Here is a 20,747-nt window from a genome sequence, read left to right on the forward strand (position 1 = left end):
CCCAAATTATTACCTCAGATTTTTGCCTCTTCTTTCCCCTCCCGCTGCCATCTCACAGATACACCCCAAAAAGCAACATTTCCAGAAGGTTTTCGGTGGGAAAAACCCACCATCGGCTCCCAGCCCCACCCCCTCAATTCCAGGGCATTCAGTCATTCATTCAATCATATTTATTGAGCGCTTACTGTGTGCAGAGCACTATACTAAGCGCTTGGGAAGTACAAGTTGGCAACACATAGAGACAGTCCCTACCCAACAGTGGGCTCACAGTCTAGAAGGGGGAGACAGAGAACAAAACAAAACATACTAACAAAATAAAAGAAATAGAATAAATATGTACAAATAAAATAAATAAATAAATAGAGTAATAAATCCGAACAAACATATATACATATATACAGGTGCTGTGGGGAGGGGAAGGAGGGGGAGAGGAAGGAGGGGGCTCTGTCTGGGATGAAATTTCCCATCTGCCAAGAAGAAAAGCTGGATCCTTACCTCTAACGGGTCAGGCACTTCGAGTCTTGTTTCTGGAGGGGCTTTCACCACTATAATGGTTTGGTCTGTAAGGCCACTGATTTTTTTGGATATCTTGATACCTAACGTACGCTAGTCTTTATATCCATTATTCATTTATCTATATTAATGCCTCTTTCCTCCTCTGGACTGTAAATTGATTGTGGGCAGGGAACGTGTCTACTGACTCTGTTATATTGTACTCTCCTAGGCACTTGGTACAGTGCTCTGCACACAGTATATGTTAAAAAAATAAGATTGAATGCAGCAAGATTCTGGGCAGGATTCTGGGCAATCCGTTGCCCATCGGGAAAACGTGCACCTCAGGGGTTAAGCCCACTTTCTGGGCTTTGCTCTCTTTCTCAGTGGGTCTGAAGGTCAAAATGACCTAAAATGCTGTCAGTATTTCGGTACCTCTCCCAGAAACTAAGTCAGAGCCAGTACAGAGGAGATGAAAACAAATTATATTTATTTTAAGATCAGATGGATAAAATTGGACCTTCCTCCATTAACAGTAATAACAATAATAATAATATGCATTTGACCCCAGAAAGAATTGGTAGCCGGGTCCGCAGCGGCCTTCTGAAGAACTGTCCTAGAGTTGACCTTTTTTCTTAGGTTGGAGTTTTAATGTCTTGGGTAACTGAAGGTTCTCACACCTAAATTTTCACCAGAAAGAAAACAGACCTGTCTACACACCCTGTGGGAGGTATAAAAAGCCAGGACACAGCCCAAACTATGGTTAGAGATTAATTTCTCTTCCAAAATGAAAGGGAGCTGCTTCAGCTCTCCTCTTTCTTCAGGGAGCTGACGGGATTTGGAAAACCTGTTTTCCCAGCTTAACTCGGTTCTCTGCTGGGGTTTATTTGAACAATTTTCCCCTCCAGCCCCCTCTGGATTTATTTATGCTAGGTTGGAGAAGGCACAATTTACTCTTGCAAACAATAGAGGTTCCCCAGTGATTCCTGTTTGAAGAGATAATCGGAGTCCTGGAAAAAAAAAACACCAATAAGGGCATCTGTTAGGCACTTACTATGTGCCAGACACTGTACTAAGCACTGGGGTAGATACAAGTAATCAGGTTGGGCACAGACCCTGTCCCACATGAGGGTCGCTGTCTTAATCCCCATTTTACAGAGGCAGTAACTGAGGCACAGAAAAGTCAAGAGACCCGCTCAAGGTCACAGAGCAGACACGTGGCAGCCAGGATTAGAACCCAGATCCTTCTGATTTAGTACAGTGCTCTGAACACAGTAAGTGTTCAATAAAATGATTGATTCATTGATTAAATTCCCTGATTCAAATCCCTCTTTAGCGTCCCAGAAACCTGGCTAGCGAACTGCGGTGGGGGGAGCAGATTGTCTAGGATGTTCAGTTGCCAAGTTTTCAGCTGGTCAGGCCCCTATCGATCAATCAGTCATTTAGTCAGTCGAGCGTATTTATTGAGTGCTCAATAAATATGACCAACTGACTGAATCACAGACTACTGGGGCTTTCTGGGGCTATGAACGGACAGTTTTGTGAGCCAGAGGCAGCCCTAGAGGATGCCAGGATAAGGGGTGGGGGCATTGTCTGTAATCTGTTTTACCCACCATTAATAACTGTGATATCTGTTCTGCACTAACTATATGCGGACCGTTGTACTGAGTGCCCGGGTAGATATAAAGTAAGTAGATTGGACAGAGGCCCAGTATTCCAGGAAGTCCCTTGGGCTGCCAGAAAAAAAACGCTCCTCTGTTTCCAGATTCCTCCAGTTCACCTTTATCAGAAAATTCTCCACCTCGTCAGAGACCTAGAAACGAAGATGCATGCGTGTGTGTGCCTGTGTGTATGCGCACACATGCGATCCAACTCCCCTGAAACCCTTCAAGTCTCGTGGGTTTGGGGAGATGAGACAATCTTCTGTTGATCAACAAAAGATTTCAGACCCTAGAGCTTTAATTACCTCTAATTTGGAGTGGTAGCATTATGAGCACTCTGATAACCAATCTTAAAACCCTAATTAGATCCAAAGTGTGCAAATATTAGGGCCATTTTATCTTATGGGAAGTTCTGCTTCAGAAGGAATCTGATACTAAAGAACGTTTTCTTTCGTTTTCACTCATTTTGTTCCCACTCATTTTGTTCCGGGAGCGTACAATATGCCCGAGAGAGATCAGGTGTGCTTTCCATTTCAACATCTACTCCAGGTAGAGCGCGATCTCCACATTGAGATGCGTGTCATTTTATTTGGCTGGAAAAAAAACCAGTATATGATACTAAAGAATATTTTCTTTCGTTTTCACTCATTTTGTTCCGGGAGCGTACAATACGCCCGAGAGAGATCAGGTGTGCTTTCCATTTCAACATCTACTCCAGGTAGAGAGCCATCTCCACATTGAGATGCATGTCATTTTATTTGGCTGGAAAAAGAACCAGTATATGTCCACTGAGTTTGAGAGGCGCGAGTTAGCGGCTCTCCACTCTTTGGACTGTGAGTACCTTGGGCTGATATCACTTAGATATGTTTCCTTTAATTAGTGTAGCAGGCTGGTGGATATGTTGGAAAACTGACAGCTCTCTTCAGCAAAGCCAATTTGGCCTGACAAGATCATCTGAGGGGAAGCAGTTTGGCCTAGTGGAAAGAGCCCAGGCCTGAGAGTCAGGGGACCTGGGTTCTAATCCCTGTTCCACCACTGCTGTGGGATCACTCGTTAGTCACTTGACTTCTCTGAGCCCCAGGTGTCCTATACGGGACAGGAACTGCGTCCAACTTGATTAGCTTGTATCTACCCTATCGCTTAGTACAGTGCCTGGAACACAGTAAACACTTCACATAATCCATGAAAAAAAAAAAAACCCAAAACAATAAAATTCTGGCCTCACCCAAAGCAGTTTCTTTGCCTAAACGTACCGCAACTCCAACTCTGAGCGTCTCTCCACTGCAAGCTCAACTCTTCTCTTCCTCTGTTTCCACTCTCCTATCGCCCACCCTCCTCTACCTAGCCAGGTCAGTCGATCAATCAATTGTATTTATTGAGAGGAGCATGGCTCAGTGGAAAGAGCATGGGCTTTGGAGTCGGAGGTCATGGGTTCAAATTCCGGCTCTGCCAATTGTCAGCTGTGTGACTTTGGGCAAGTCACTTAACTTCTCTGTGCCTCAGTGACCTCATCTGTAAAATGGGGATTAAGACTGTGAGCCCCCCATGGGACAACCTGATCACCTTGTAACCTCCCAGTGCTTAGAACAGTGCTTTGCACATAGTAAGTGCTTAATAAATGCCATTATTATTATTATTATTATTATTATTATTATTATTCCTTCCACCAAACCACCAGAGTCATAACCGCCAAGAACATGAGGACCTGCTACGTGTCTATCAACTCTGTTATGTTATATTCTCCAAGCACTTAGTACAGTGCTCTGCACATAGTAAGCACTCAGTCTCAGGAACATATAGTCTCTGAAGAACTGGCATTAATAAGAAGCAGAAAAAAGAGCTTGGGCCCAGAAGGACCTGAGTTCTAATCCCAGTTCCGCTACCTGCATGCTGTTTGACCTTGAGAAAAACTCTGGACCTCAGTTTCTCATCTGTAAAAATGGGGATTAAACACTTGGTCTCTTTCCCCTTGAACTGGGAGCCCTGAATGGAATAGGGACTGTATCTGATTATGATGATGGCATTTATTAAGTGCTTACTATGTGCAAAGCACTTGTACTGCATCTACCCCAGCACGTAGCACAGTGCTTGCACTTGATATTGTGCTCTCCAAGCTCTGCACACAGTAAGTGCTCAATAAATACAATTGATTGATTGATTGATTGATTGACTACAACCCCTTCTCTCCCTTGAGGGTCTTTCCTTTCTCCTCCCAGGGTCCTCTGAATACAGGCACTGATTCCAAGCTTCAATATTCACTCAATAGGATTTCTTGAGTGCCCTCTGTAATAATAATAATAATAATAATGGCATTTATTAAGCGCTTACTATGTGCAAAGCCTATGTGTTCAGCACTGAGCTAAGCACTTTGGAAAGTGAAGAAGAAGGAGGAGGAGGAGGAAGAAGGAGAAGAAGGAGAAGAAGGAGAAGAAGAAGAAGAAGAAGAAGAAGAAGAAGAAGAAGAAGAAGAAGAAGAAGAAAAAGAAGAAAGAAGAAGAAGAAGAAGAAGAAGAAGAAGAAGAAGAAGAAGAAGAAGAAGAAGAAGAACAGTGGTCTAATGGTTAGACCAGGGGCCTTGGAGGCCACTTCATTCATCCATTCAATCGTATTTATTGAGTGCTTACTGTGTGCAGAGCACACACTGAACTAAGTGCTTGGGAAGTACAAGTTGTCTGCTGCGTGACCTTGGGAAGTCACTTAATTTCTCTGTTCCTCAGTTCCCTCATCTGCAGAATGGGGACTCAGTACCTGTTCTCCCACCTACTCAGACTGTGATTTCCTTTTATCTACCCCAGCCCAGTACAGTGCTTGACAGACAGTAAGTCTTGAATTATTACCGCAATTATTAAGACATAACCCCCACCCACAAGGAGCTTAAAATTTAGATTATTATTGTGATTGTCAGTATTATTATCATTGTTGTTAATAGTAATAATAATAATAATGATACAATTCCCACCCACCAGGGGCTTACAATCTAGCGTGAAGTTGGCATCGAGCCGGGGGAAGTCACACGCTGAAAATAAAAATAGTGGAAATAAAAGGCCTCCAGAGCCATATCTGCATCATACAGACCGATCAGCTGAGAAGCAGGCTGTCCGGTTTAAAGCCGGAAAATTGGTCACTGAACAAAGATCCTGTATTTCTGCATTAAACAACAGTAAATGACCACTACTGTTTGTTGTAGCCCGCTTCACCTGCGTTTCCCAAAACACAGAGTAAACAAAGAACAAAATCCTCCATCTGGAGGACAAGATGTTTTTAAAATACCACATGTGTTTCGAGCCAGCCAATCCCAACCTGGGAAAGGGCTGCCATTGAATGTGAGTTTGAACAGTCCAAACAGACAGCTTTTTATCTATCAGTCAGTCAGTAAGCCCCTGGACCCTGCAGATTTACAAATAGCTTCATGTTCACTCAAATGAAACCCGCCCAGTCAATAAACCCGCTCACACCCACGGAAAAGTTGGATCTCCTTGAACTGGGCTCTTTCCCATCACCCAGTAGAAGAGAAGCAGGGCTGGGGCAGACTCTGGCCCCTTTCCTTCTAATCCAAAAATGGCAGCGTTTGCAAATGCTTTAACTTAATGTTTTCCCCGGGATGAAAGCGTGCTTTAGTAGTATAAAAATACAAATTTTAGTTTTTTTAATGGCAAGTGTTAGGCACTTACCAGGTGTCAAACACCATTCTGAGCACTGGGGTAGGTACTAGTTAATTAGAGCAGACACAGTCCCTGTCCTACACGGGGCTCACAGTGTAAGTAGGAGGAGAACAGCATACCCAACCTTGGTTCATATTTTAATCACCCATTCATCACATCGTTTCTAAGAGAATATTGGTTCCAATTTAACACTCAGCTTTCAGGAACCGACTGAGTCTAGAGAGTCATCCCAATAAAACCATTTCCTTCACACCCACTTTCCAATCCCGGACATTCAAGCATTAAGCCCCTCTCCGATATTTCGCTCTTACCTCTTGTTGGGTCCAGGAAATTCTCTGATGTATTTATTGTCATGCAAAGACAGGTATCGGATTGTGCCTGCAAGAACGCAAATGTTAAATTCATTATAGCCCACTCTCTGGGCGAAAGGAAGTTTTTCATAGTTTTATCTGCTCTGAGTCACCACTGTAAATCTTTCGCACCCCGAGTACGCTATTAGTTCACTGCAAATGTGCTGACGGCTCACCAGTCAATCCATCAGGACACTGTACTAAGCGCTTGAGAGAGTATAAAATCACAGTATAACGTAGACGGTAGACAAGTTCCTGGCCCACAATGCACTTACAGTCTAGAGTCTGCAATCTACAATTTACACTCACAATCTACAGTCTACGCTCCTTGTGGGCAGGGAATGTGTCTGTTTCTTGTCGTGTTTCCCAAGCTCTTGGTACAGTGCTTTGCACACATTAAGCACTCAATCAAAAACGATTGATGTGACTGATGAATGAATACAATCACATCGTCGGTTCGCTGCGACTGCACAGCCAGTTCAATACAATAGCTCTGCCAGCTGCGATCATACTGCCAGTTCACTGCAATCACACTGTCAGTTCACTGCGATCACATTGCCGATTCACCGAGATCACACTACCAGTTCACTGTGATCTTGCTGTCAGTTCTGCAACACAACGTTAATAATAATAATAATAGCTGTAATAGTGGTATTTGTTCAGCACTTACTATGTGCCGGGTGGACACAAGCAAATCGGGTCATGCACAATCTCCGTCTCATAAGGGGCTCAGAGTTTCGATCCCCATTTTAAAAAGATGAGGTAACAGGCACAGAGAAGTGAAGCCACTTGCCCAGGTCACACAGCAGACAAGCGGCGGATCTGGGATTAGAACCCATGACCTGATTCCCAGGCCCGGGCTCCGTCCACGACACCGCACGTTGTACCCCAGGACAGAATGTACAGAGCCCTGCCTATGAAAAAACCTCCCAGTTCACGCTTGGGAGAATCGCAACTATTTCTAGCCTTTCTATCTGTACCGAGGAGCCATGACCTAGATAAAAGTACACCGAGAAAGTTTGATCTTTGTGCTAAGAGCCTGTCACTCTTAGATGCACCCACAATATTCAAATCGGAGAGAATGCTAGTTTTGTGCTGCCTTAGCAGTTCAGGAGTTCAGACAATTTTTCACTAGGATTTCATTTTGTTTTTTCGAGTTCACGTTTTCTTTAAAAAAAAGGATGACAATTAGGGCAGTCTTGAAAAGTAGACTTTCAGGAACTCTAGCAGGGGAAAGAGCCATTTAGGTCTGGTCAGGGGAATAAAACTAGTGCGAGTCTTCCCTCTGGGTGATACACACCTCAGCGTGGCAAAGTGGAAAGAGCCCGGGCTTGGGAGTCGGAGGTCGTGGGTTCTAGTCCTGGGTCTGCCACTGATCAGCTGGGTGACTTTGGGCAAGTCGCTTGACTTCTTTGTGCCTCAGTTACCTCATCTGTAAAATGGTGATTAAGACTGTGAGCCCCACATGGGACAACCTGATTACCTTGTATCTACCCCAGCGCTTAGAACAGTGCTCAACACATAGTAAGCGCTTAACAAATGCCATTATTATTATTATTGTGGCTTATTTTTGAAAGCTTTGCTTTCCCCTCTAAGTGGCCAAAGTATCTGTGCCTCCAATCTCACGGCTTAAAGGGCCATTTCCTTCGGTCACGCACTCCGCTTTCACCATGTCCTCTGGACTCTGTTCTTTGATATTTGGAGGGGGTCTTTTGGCTGATGACTTCGAAACCCTGACACGGTGCTCTCAAATCACCCAGCTCACGTCTGCCCAGCTGATTCATTCATTCAGGCGCATTTATTGAGCGCTTACTGTGGGCAAAGCGCTGTTCTAAGCGCTTGGGAGAGTACAATATAACCACAGACACGTTCCTGCCCACAATGAGCTAATCTACTCTCTCCCTCTCAGATGCTAAGGCAGCTCAAACTAACATTCTCTCCAATATATAAGTCTGGTACTAAGTGCTTGGTACAGTGCTCTGCACACAGTAAGGGTTCAATAAATACGATTGAAAGAATAGTATGCCTAGTGTGGCACGCTGAGATTTTTCAGAAGTTCTCGAGTTTGAGGAGAGTTAAAAAGAGAGCAGCCTGGCCCCGATTCAACTGGGGTCAAGGGTAATCCCAGTGATTACCCAGTGATTCCATGCAGAGCTCGATGACTGTTTCTCCGAGCCTCAGTTTCCCCATCTGTGGAAGGAAGAGACTATGCTCTGTTCCTAACTGCCTCCCGGGGAGCGGTGGGTTTCAGAAATGCCGCAGAAACAAGTAGAAGAGGAAAGTTGCTGTGACTACTTGCCCTTTAAGGTTGGAAACTTGGATTTTAAAAGAATGAGTAACATTGATAACTGAGTGAAAGGGAAATGGGATTGATGGAGGTCAATCAGTCAATCCTATTGAGCACTTACTGTGTTCAAAGCACTGTAATAATAATAATAATAATGGCATTTATTAAGCGCTTACTATGTGCAAAGCACTGTTCTAAGTGCCCGGGAGGTTACAAGGTGATCAGTTTGTCCCACAGGGGCTCACAGTCTTCATCCCCATTTTAATAATAATGATAGCATTTATTAAGCGCTTACTATGTGCAAAGCACTGTTCTAAGCGCCGGGGAGGTTAACAAGGTGATCAGGTTGTCCCACGGGGGGCTCACAGTCTTCATCCCCATTTTCCAGATGAGGTAACTGAGGCCCAGAGAAGTTAAGTGACCTGCCCAAAGTCACACAGCTGACAACTGGCAGAGACGGGATTTGAACCCATGACCTCTGGCTCCAAAGCCCGTGCTCTTTCCACTGAGCCACGCTGCTTCTCTTGGGAGAATGCAATATAACAATGCAGCAAACGCAGTCCCTGCCCACAATAAGCTCACAGTCTAGAGGGGGAGATGTAGAAACTTAAGCCTGATACATTGCACGGAGCATATTTTAAATGCTTCTGGATTTCTTTTTCTACCAACTCAGCAAAATTTTTCGAAAGACAAGTTCAACGGGGATTAATACAGCGAGGTCGGCAAAGTACTTTTAAGCTCTGTGGAAGAAAAGCAGTGCCGCATATAAATGTAAGGGGTGACGGTATTATTAGTATTCCTGTTGTAACATTATTAGCGCTCCTATTATTTCATTATTAGCATCCTTGTCATTATTAGAATTTATATCAACGAGACGGGTTCTAAAATAGCTCTGTACACCCACTCATTTTTTCCATCTGCTTTCTAACTAAAGTCAAGATCATCCTACATTCGCTATCGAAGGGCGTTCTCGCCCAGCTACTAAAGAGCCGGGAGGTGAAATTCCAAACCGCGGAATTATGAGATCTCCACACAGAGGGAGGAAGATGGGAGCAGAGGGGGAAGATAGCATATCTATCTACCACTGAAAGCCGCATTAAATGGTTACTCATCATTTCATCAGAAGTACGGAATACGCTCTGGGGAAATGCGCCCGTTATAGCGTCCACAAGCAGCATAAATGTTGCAAATACCTGCCTTGCGATAAATAGGCAATAAGGAAGCCTGCGAGTTCTGTGTGAAGGCGATGGAACAAACCAGAATCCACCCTCAGTCTTGAGCGATAGGGATGCGCAACTTTTTATCGCACCCGTGTTGCTCCTACTTGGGGTTGGCAGGGCACAGGTGCCCAAGACCCACGAGCTTCTTCCACCCGTGGCTTCCATTAGGAACTCAGCATCTCATTCCCTATTCCCAGGGTTCGCTTCCCCGTCAGGTGTAGACGGTCTTTGCCAAGCGCGAGGTGGAAACTCAGGGCCAACCTGTGCCCGAGAATAATAATAACTGTGGTATTTGTTAAGCTCTTAGTATGTGCCAGGCGCTAAATGCTGGGGCAGATTGGGAATCAGCCTCGGAGTCGGAAGGTTGTGGGTTCTAACCCCGGCTCCGCCACTTGTCTGCTGTGTGGCCTTGGGCAAGCCACTTCACTTCTCTGTGCCTCAGTTTCCTCATCTGTCAAATGGGGATTAAGACTGTGAGCCCCACGTGGGGCAGGGACTGTATCCGAACTGATTGGCGGCATCCACTCCAGTGCTTAGCATGGTGCCTGGCCCACAGTAAGCGCTTAAGAGATGCCAAAATTATTATTATTATTCAAATTTACCAGGCTGGGCAACGTCCCTGTCCTACATGGGGCTCACAGTCTTCAACCCCATTTTGCAGATGAGGCAACCCAGGCACAGAGAAGTGATGCAAAGTGGTGGCTATCACCCAAGTGGGATACAGCGCTTAGAACGGTGCTCCATCACTCAGAACAGTGCTTGGCACATAGTAAGTGCTTAACAAATACCATAATTATTATTATTATACGGGAAAGGATCCAGAGACTGGAAGTGGGGGAGAGGGGACCTGTGTATGTGTGTGTGTGCGTGTGCATTTGTGTGTGGTGGGAGGTTATTTATTTTGATGTTATTGATGCCTGTCTACTTGTTTTGTTGTCTGTCTTCCCCCTTCTAGGCTGTGAGCCCGCTGTTGGGTAGGGACTGTCACTATATGTTGCCAACTTGTACTTCCCAAGCGCTTAGTACAGTGCTCTGCACACAGCAAGCGATCAATAAATGCGATTGAATGAACGAATGAATGAATGTGAGCCCGTTGTTCGTTAGGGATTGTCTCTGTAGCCCAATTGTACCTTCCAAGAGCCTAGTCCAGTGCTCTGCCCACAGTAAGCGCTCAATAAATACGACTGAATGAATGAATGAATGAATGAATGAATGAATGCCCACTCTTTAGGTGATCCAGGGCAAGGGAGAGGAAGGGAGAGCTCCCCAGCCTCAGACATCCCAGCCGGGCCCACTGCCTCCCCCTCGTCCCCCTCTCCATCCCCCCCGTCTTACCTCCTTCCCTTCCCCACAGCACCTGTATATATGTTTGCACATATTTATTACTCTATTTATTGATTTATTTTACTTGTACATATCTATTCTATTTATTTTATTTTGTTAATGTGCTTGGTTTTGTTCTCTGCCTCCCCCTTCTAGACTGTGAGCCCCCTGTTGGGTAGGGACCGTCTCTAGATGTTGCCAACTTGTCCTTCCCAAGCGCTTAGTCCAGTGCCCTGCACACAGTAAGCGCTCAATAAATACGATGGATGGATTGATTGATGGATTGATAAGACGTGACGCGGGGCCTTAATGGGCCAAACGAACTTCCAGGTATGAATTTTACATCAGGGGGACGAATATCCCACGTCGCGGTGGAATTTTCAGTAGTCCGGGAATTTTGCGACTGGTTGCCGCGCTGCAGGAAAACCGAGGCCGGGCCGAGCGGATTAAAAAGGTGGGCACGCAGTCCCCAGCCAAGGGTCGGGGGGGGGGCGAGATTCCCGCCTGGCTGCTGCCCTTCGGGATACGGAGGGAAGGACTGGAGAGCGGGAATCCGGCTGGAACAGACTCTGGGATTTGGGGAGGGGGGGAAGGGGGCGGACATTCCCGCGGTTCTTCAAGGGAACTTCTCCTTCTCTGTCCCCCTCCCCTCTTTCCTCCTCCTCCTCCCCCCCTTTTTTTTTTTTCCCAGGCCCCCGGCGTTGACGGAATGAAGCTGCGCTCCCATTGGTCCAGAGGCGGCCCCCTGCGGGCGGCCCCGCGGCGCTGATTGGTGGAGCCCGCGGCGCGCCGCCCCCCTCGGCCCCGCCCCGGACTCCGGCCCCTATAAATAGGGCGGCGCTGCGGGCTGCGGGCCCCAGCCGGCCGGGAGGGCTCCGCTTGGCACGGGCAGGCGTTTTGGGGATTCTCCCTGTCCCCGGAGATCCAGGAGGGGAAAGGGGGCGCATCCCGAGCGCAACGAGGGCGCAGCAAGGTGGGGGCGATAATTGGGCGCGAAAGGGGGGCGCAACGAGGGCGCCACCAGGGGGCGCGCTAGAGCAGAAGGGGGCGCACCCTTAGCAAACAAGGGGGCGCATCTAGAGCGCCACCAGGGGGCGCAAACCCGGCGCTAATTGGGCGCAAGAGGGGGCGCTTCTAGAGCGCCACCAGGGGGCGCAAACCGGGCGCTAATTGGGCGCAGGAGGGGGCGCTTCTAGAGCGCCACCAGGGGGCGCAAACCGGGCGCTAAAGTGGGCGCAGCTAGAGCTCCACCAGGGGGCGCAAACCGGACGCTAATTGGGCGCAAGAGGGGGCGCTAATAGGGCGCAAGAGGGGGCGCTTCTAGAGCGCCACCAGGGGGCGCAAACCGGGCGCTACTTGGACGCGAGAGGGGGCGCTAATTGGACGCAAGAGGGGGGCGTCTAGAGCGCAAACCGGGCGCTAATTGGACGCTAAAGGGGGCGCATCCCGGGCGCTAATTGGGCGCTAAAGGAGGCAGGTCTAGAGCGCCACCAGGGGGCGCAAACCGGGCGCTAATTGGGCGCAAGAGGGGGCGCTTCTAGAGCGCCACCAGGGGGCGCTATAGGGGGCGCGTCTAGAGCGCCACCAGGGGGCGCAAACCGGGCGCTAAAGGGGGCGCGTCTAGAGCGCCACCAGGGGCGTATCTGGAGCGCCGGCAGGGGGCGCAAACCGGGCGCTAATTGGGCGCTAAAGGGGGGGGCGCGTCCAGAGCGCCACCAGGGGGCGCATCCCGGGCGCTAATTAGGCGCAAAAGGGGGCGCGTCTAGAGCGCCAAGAGGGCGCAAAAGGAAGAGTCGGGTTAGGGGGTGTCCGTGGGTCCCCGGGTCCCCCCCCCCGCCCCCCCGGGTGTGATGAAGGCGGTGAGCCCGGGTCGGCGCCCCCCGGGGCGCCGGGCCCCCGCGGGCTTGGTCGGGGAGCTGGGCCGAAGGGGCCTGGCCGAGCCCGGGCCCGGCGCCCGCAAGCCGGCGGGCTCCCCGGAGGAGGCGGCGGCGGCGGCGGAGGAGGAGGCGGCGGCGGCGGCCAACCTGTGCTTGCAGTGCGACATGAACGACTGCTACAGCCGGCTGAGGAAGCTGGTGCCCACCATCCCGCCCAACAAGAAGGTGAGCAAGGTGGAGATCCTGCAGCACGTCATCGACTACATCCTGGACCTGCAGCTGGCCCTCGACACGCACCCGGCGCTGCTCCGGGCCCCGACGGCCCCCGACGGGACCCACGGCCCCCAAAGGACACCCCTCACCGCCCTCAACAACGACCCGGTAAGGATCCGGGGCTCGGGGGGTGGGGGGAGGCCTCCGTCTGCACCGCACCGGCTTTGCATGCATGCACGGGCCTCGATGTGCATGCACCCACTGGCTTGGGTGTGCATGCATGCACGGGCTTGGTAGTGCATAAATGTACGGGCTTGGATGTGCATCCACTCACGGGCTTGGAAGTGCACAAAGGCACCGGCTTGGAAGTGCACAAATGCACGGGCGTGGAAGTGCACAAATGCACGGGCGTGGAAGTGCACAAATGCACGGGCGTGGAAGTGCACAAATGCACGGGCTTGGAAGTGCACAAATGCACGGGCTTGGAAGTGCGCAAATGCACGGGCTTGGAAGTGCGCAAATGCACGGGCTTGGATGTGCACAAGTGCACGGGTTTGGATGTGCACAAGTGCATGGGTTTGGATGTGCACAAGTGCATGGGTTTGGATGTGCACAAATGCACGGGCTTGGAAGTGCACAAATGTACGGGCGTGGAAGTGCACAAGTGCACGGGTTTGGATGTGCACAAATGCATGGGCTTGGATGTGCATAAATGCACGGGCTTGGATGTGAATGCCTGCCTGCGTGGATGTGTATGCATGCGTGGGCTTGTATGTGCATCCATGCACGGGCTTGGATGTGCATGCCTGTTCGTGGATGTGAGTGAGTGCCTGTGCGTGCCTCCCTGTGTGTGGATGGGCATGCCTGATTGTGCGTGGCTGTGCCTGCATGCATGTGGTTGTATGTGCATGCATGCACGGGCTTGGATATGCATGCCTGTTCGTGGATGTGCGTGCCTGCCTGTGCGTGCATGTGTATGCATGCATGGGCTTGTATGTGCATCCATGCACGGGCTTGGATGTGCATGCCTGCTCGTGGATGTGCATGCCTACTTGTGCGTGGATGTGCATGCCTTTCTGTGCGTGGGTGTGCATGCCTGCCTGTGCGTGGGCATGCTTCCATGTGCTCGGATGGGCGTGCAGGCGTGTGGATGATGTGCATGCATGGTTGTGCGTGGGTGTGAATTCAGTCATTCAGTCGTATTTATTGAGCGCTTACTGTGTGCAGAGCACAGTCCAAGTTGGCAGCATATAGAGACGGTCCCTACCCAACAGCGGGCTCAGTCTGGGGAGGAAGAGAGACAACAAAACAAAACATATTAACAAGATAAAATATATGGATTAGTGCATGCATGTATGGGAGTGGGTGTGCATGCATGATTGGGCCAACTTGCACTTCCCAAGCGCTTAGTACAGTGCTCTGCACACAGTAAGCGCTCAATAAATACGATTGGGTGTGGAAGTGAATGCATGTGTGTGCATGGGTATGCACGTGCGTGGCTGCCGATTCATACTTCCCAAACGCCCAGTACAGTGCTCTGCACAGAGTGAACGCCCAATAACTACGATTGAATAAATGAATAATAATAATAGTTTTGGTCCTTTTTAAGCGCTTACTCTGTTCAAAGCACTGTTCCAAGCGCTGAATGAGTGACTGGGTATGCATGTGCGCGGGAATGCTTACCTGTGAGTGGTCATGGGTGTGCATGCATGCTCGTGGGCGTGTGTGCATGTGTGTGTATGCTTGTGCATGCATGCATTTGTGGGGGTGTGAATGTGTGTGCGTGCATGTGCGTATGTGTACATGCATGTGCGGGAGTGTGAAGATGGGGTGGGGGGGCCGGGGGCTGGACCTGCCCTGGACACTGGGGAGACCCTCCCCTCCTCGCCCCCATCGCCCCCCACCCCAACCCTCCATCGCCATGCCCGCCCCAGTCCAGGACCTGTGTGCACGGGCATGCGTGTGCAAACGCGTGTGCAAGACTCAGGGTAGGGGGCAGAGCCCCCCTCGACCCCCCCCCCCCCCCCCCCGTTAACCATCCCGGCTCTGCCCCTGTTGAGTTGCAGGGAGGCAGTGTGGCCTAGTGGAAAGACCACTGGCCTGGGAGCCAGAGGACGTGGGTTCTAATCCCGCCCCCGCCACTTCATCATCATCATCATCAATCATATTTATTGAGCGCTTACTCTGTGCAGAGCACTGTACGAAGCGCTTGGGAAGTACAAGTTGGCAACATAGAGAGACACTTGTCAACTGTGTGACCTTAGGCAAGTCACTTCACTTCTCTGGGCCTCAGTGACCTCACCTGTAAAATGGGGGACAACCTGAGCCTGTGTCCGCCCCGGGTGCTTAGAACAGCGCTTGGCACGTGGTGAGACTTAATAAACACCCTAATCGGTATTATTCTTATTATCTCATGCAGTCCGGGCCAGTTAACAAGCAAGGGGACAGCATTCTGTGCCGCTGAGCCGCCCTCCAGGTGAGTTACCTTTCTACCCCCTGACCCGGCTGTCCGTCCAATTTGTGCCTCCCAAGCGCTTAGTACGGTGCTCTGCACACAGTAAGCGCTCAATAAATACGATTGAATGAATGAATGAATGAATCCATCCATTAATCATCCACCCATCAATCAATCAACTGTCTTGCGAAGTAGGCCAGGGGCGAGGTACGGCCTGGACCCCTGCCCGGCTTCCCCGGGGGGAGAAAGGGAGAGGACAGCAAGATTAGTTCACATGTAATGATAATAATAATACATGCACACATATGTACACATGCGCACACCACCTCCCCTCCAGGGCTCCTAGCAGGGGTCAGCAAGACGAGCATACACACGTACACACATGTACACACACATGCAAACATCCCCTCCCCTCTGGAGCTCCTAGCAGGGGCCAGCAGCTACGTATTCCTCTCTTTGAGAGGGGACAGTAAGATTCATTCATTCATTCAATCGTATTTATTGAGCGCTTACTGTGTGCAGAGCACTGTACTAAGCGCTTGGGAAGTACAAGTTGGCAACATATAGAGACGGTCCCCACCCAACAGTGGGCTCACAGTCTAGAAGGAGGAGACAGAGAACAGAACAAAATATAATAACAAAATAAAATAAATAGAATAAACATGTACAAGATGAGCTCACACGCACATGTATCAGCGTGGCTCAGTGGAAAGAGCCCGGGCTGGGGAGCCAAAGGTCGTGGGTTCTAATCCCGGCCCTGCCACTTAATAATAATAATAATGACGGCATTTATTAAGCGCTTACTATGTGCAAAGCACTGTACTAAGCGCTGGGGAGGTTACAAGCTGATCAGGTTGTCCCATGGGGGGGGGTGCTCACAGTCTTAATCCCCATTTTACAGATGCGGTAACTGAGGCCCAGAGAAGTGAAGTGACTTGCCCAAAGTCACACAGCTGACAATTGGCGGAGCCGGGATTTGAACCCATGACCTCTGACTCCAAAGTCCCGAGCTCTTTCCACTGCGCCGCGCTACTTGTCAGCTGTGTGGCTTTGGGCGAGTCGCTTCACTTCTCTGAGCCTCAGTTCCTTCATCTGTAAAACGGGGATGAAGACTGTGAGCCCAATGTGAGACAACCTGATCACCTTGTAGCCACCCTCCCCAGCGCTTAGAGCAGTGCTTTGCACATAGTAAGCGCTTTGCCCACTGTTGGGTAGGAACCGTCTCTATATGTTGCTGACTTGTACTTCCCAAGCGCTTAGTACAGTGCTCTGCACACAGTATGTGCTCAATAAATACGATTGATTAACAAACGCCATCATTATTATTATTACTATGTATACATGCACACGCCCCCTTTCCTCCAGGGCTCCTAGCAGGGGTCAGCAGCTGTGTATCCCTCTCTTTGGGAGGGGACAGTCATTCATTCGGTCATATTGAGCTCTGACCGTGTGCAGGGCACTGTACTAAGCGCTTGGGAAGTACAAGTGGGCGACAGAGACAATTCAGTCATATTTATTGAGTGCTTACTGTGTGCAGAGCACTGAACTAAGCGCTTGGGAAGTACAAGTGGCAACAGCTAGAGACAATTCATTCAATCGTATTTATTGAGTGCTTACTATGTGCAGAGCACTGAACTAAGCGCTTGGGAAGTACAAGTGGGCAACAGATAGAGACAATTCATTGTCGTATTTAATGAGCGCTTACTGTGTGCAGACCACTGAACTAAGCGCTTGGGAAGTACAAGTGGGCAACAGCTAGAGACACTTCATTCAGTCGTATTTATTGAGTGCTTACTGTGTGCAGAGCACTGAACTAAGCGCTTGGGAAGTACAAGTGGGCAACAGGTAGAGACGATTCAATCATTTATAGGTGGGCAACAGATAGAGACAATTCATTCACTCATATTTATTGAGCGCTTACTGTGTGCAGAGCACTGAACTAAGCGCTTGGGAAGTACAAGTGGGCAACAGATAGAGACAATTCAGTCAGTCATATTTAATGAGCGCTTACTGTGTGCAGAGCACTGAACTAAGCGCTTGGGAAGTACAAGTGGGCAACAGCTAGAGACACTTCATTCAATCGTATTTATTGAGTGCTTACTGTGTGCAGAGCACTGAACTAAGCGCTTGGGAAGTACAAGTGGGCAACAGATAGAGACGATTCAATCATTTATAGGTGGGCAACAGATAGAGACAATTCATTCAGTCATATTTATTGAGCGCTTACTGTGTGCAGAGCACTGAACTAAGCGCTTGGGAAGTACAAGAGGGCAACAGATAGAGACGATTCAATCATTTATAGGTGGGCAACAGATAGAGACAGTTCATTCAGTCGTATTTAATGAGCGCTTACTGTGTGCAGAGCACTGTACTAAGCGCTTGGGAAGTCCAGGTGGGCAACAGATAGACACAATCCCGACCCAACAACGGGCTCACGGTCTAGAGGGGGGAGACAGACAGCCAAACATACGCACACACGCGTGTATACACGTGCTTACGCACACGCCCCCTCCCCTCCGGGGCTCCTTTGCAGGGGTCAGCAGCTGTGCATCCCTCTCTTTGGGAGGGGGCGGAGGAGCACACGTGCGCACATGTACACACACAAACACACACACGTACACACTCCCCCTCCCCTCCAGGGCTCCTAGCAGGGGCCAGCAGCTGCGCATCCCCGTCTTGGGCCCGGCCTGGGAGCCGGGCTCGTTGTGTGACCTGGATTGTTTTGCTTTGTTGATGAAGCATGTCTCGGGTTTTGTTGGTGGCGCCGGTTAGTCTGGAGCGCGGAATGGTTCACACACCCCCTCTTATTCATTCCCCTTCCACAGGTGTGCGGCAGGCAGAGCCAAAGGAGCCCGGAGAGACGAATTAGGGGGGGAAGGGGGAAGGGGAGGGGGTGCAAGAAGGCAGCCATCGGAGGGGAGCGGCTAAGACGTGCCCCCCATCCATTCTGGGAGAGGACCCGGGCCATCCGACCCATCCAGAGGGATTTTTCCCGCCCCCACCCGCCACGTACGTGCCGTCCTTCCATCCCTGCCACTCGGAAAAATCCGGGTAGTCCCGGGCAGCGGGGGCGGAAAGAGGGGTGGGCATCTTGGCACCCGGAAAACTGGGACCCGAGAGATTGCTGGGGGCGGAAGGGAGGGTAGGCCCCATGAAGAAGAAGAAGAAATCCAACTTGAGCCCACTCTTCAGTGCGACCGAGAAGTCGATTTTTTTTCCCCGAAGCTTTACTAATCTACCAGAGCGTTGTAGATGACTTTTTTTTGTGGGGGGAAGAGGGAGGCGGGGAGGGGACGTCTATTGTTTAAAATAGATGACTATACTGGGGCTAGGGAGGGAGATTGTTTCCCTCCGCAAGAATGTTACATACTGTATAGATTGAGTGACATTTCATACTGTGTATATAGAGAGATGTTCTATAAGCGTGAGGAAAGTATACGCTTCAATAGACTACTGTAATTATAAGATATTTTTAATTAAATATTTTTTTTTTGTAAATATTACGAGCGTGCTTTTTTTTAAGATGTGGGAACGTTTCTTTTGGAAGGTTGGGTTTCGGCTCGGCGACGGAGCTGCCCAGACGAAAAAGTACCTTGAGTGTCTTCGGTTTTGGTTTATTTTCGGTTCGCCCAGCTCGGAAGTTAACGATTAGAGCTCGTCGTCCTGCATGGCTGCATGAGATGTTTCGTGGCAAATAAACTTGTCCTGAGTCCACAGATGTGTTCTTCTTTCATCTAGACGAAAATATTTGTATTTGTAGCATACGTTTTGAAAATACACTTTGTCAGTTTACAGACAGGGTTTTGGTTGGTTTTTTTTTAATCCGATTATATAAGAATGACCTGAGGAATAATCCTGGGGCGGAGGGGGGGGGGCGGGGATTTGATTTTATTTTATTCTTTTTAACCAAGAACTGAAAATGGAGTCAAAATACATTTTGCTTATGAGGTGAGGGGGTTAAGCGGTTTGTGAACTCCTCTGTTGCATCAAAATGAAAAGAAATTGCAATCAAACTTCATTTCACAGTAAAGCTTAATATCGCAAGCTTTCATGTCTGTACAGCATTATTCAATTACAGAAATGGAAAATTGTACTCTGCTTGCAACCAAAGGGCAAACTCTTTCAAGTGAAAATACTGGGGTTTTTTTCCTTCCTCCAAAGAATATCGATAGGTGACTGTGGAAAAAGTGTAATGGTGAAGTCTTCAAGCGGGGGTATAAAAAAGAGTTTTCAAAACATTAACTTAAGTAGACCAAAAAATAAAAAAAAGACCGCATCGAGATTATTTTTTTATACTAAATGATTTTCACGATGGCTTTGTTAGTTACAGTTAAGATACTGTGCAATCTCTTGTGGTGTGTTAAATTTTACATGTGATCATTAAAGTAGATTTATCTGTCATGGACTGATTCTTTGGCTTTATTTTTCTGCTTTTGAACTGTTTGTGCGTAGAGTCTTTTCCCAGTTCCTTTGTTGCCGGAAGTTTTTTTGTTTGGTTTTTTGGGGTTTTTATTTTGGTTGGTTTTTCTCGGATTATGGAGAAACTGACAAGGCTGTGAGAAAGTTGCGGATTTTATCTGCGCACCAGTCAGTTGGAATTTTCAGAGTGGGAGAGAATTAAGTAGGATTTAATTGGGTGCTTTGTAAATAGTTAGTCAACTGTGTGTGTAACATGGTCTGTTTGATTAAAAAAAGTGAGAGGATTTGTTTCAGATTATATGAGTGTCAAAAGTATTATAGGCCCAGGGGACCCTTTATTGGAAATTGAAGTTAAATATTTATGAGGAAATTAAATACCGTGGTCACTAGTTATCAGCTAAAGTGGCAGTGTGTGAAAAAAGCAACAAACAAAAATTGGGTCTTTTTTGCAGGGGAACCCAGCAAATGGCCTAGGATCAAGCCAGGCCAAAACATTAGATGTTTTTAACACTTAACGCCTCTAATTCCCTCTTCTGCTTTGGCATGGCCCTGACATTAGATATTAACAGAATCAAAGATATTTTCAAGTCCATCTCGGCACTGCTGCTGGAGGTTTACCTTGTTCTGTTATTTATCCAAGTGTCAGCCAGAGAAGACACAGACCAACATTCCAGCAAGAAGTCTCTTACCTTAATTCTACTTTAGCAGAGCATTTTCAATGGACACTTGTGTTTGGGGTGGGGGCCGACCTCATTTTGAAGGAGCTTGGTGTGTTTTCCTTCACTTTG

At 48.7% G+C, this 20,747-nt stretch overlaps 1 protein-coding gene across 1 annotated transcript; it reads left to right on the forward strand.

Annotated features, from left to right (window-relative positions):
• Positions 1-12,822: 12,822 nt before the first annotated feature.
• Positions 12,823-19,254, forward strand: ID4 (inhibitor of DNA binding 4, HLH protein). Its single transcript, XM_038771248.1, has 3 exons — positions 12,823-13,253; positions 15,505-15,561; positions 18,366-19,254. The coding sequence occupies exons 1-2, from the start codon at positions 12,846-12,848 to the stop codon at positions 15,547-15,549; spliced, it is 453 nt and encodes a 150-aa protein (XP_038627176.1). The 5' UTR covers positions 12,823-12,845; the 3' UTR covers positions 15,550-15,561; positions 18,366-19,254.
• Positions 19,255-20,747: the final 1,493 nt, after the last annotated feature.

The sequence above is a fragment of the Tachyglossus aculeatus genome, chromosome X2 (genome assembly GCF_015852505.1).
Source record: "Tachyglossus aculeatus isolate mTacAcu1 chromosome X2, mTacAcu1.pri, whole genome shotgun sequence".
In the NCBI taxonomy this organism is placed as follows: Eukaryota; Metazoa; Chordata; class Mammalia; order Monotremata; family Tachyglossidae; genus Tachyglossus; species Tachyglossus aculeatus.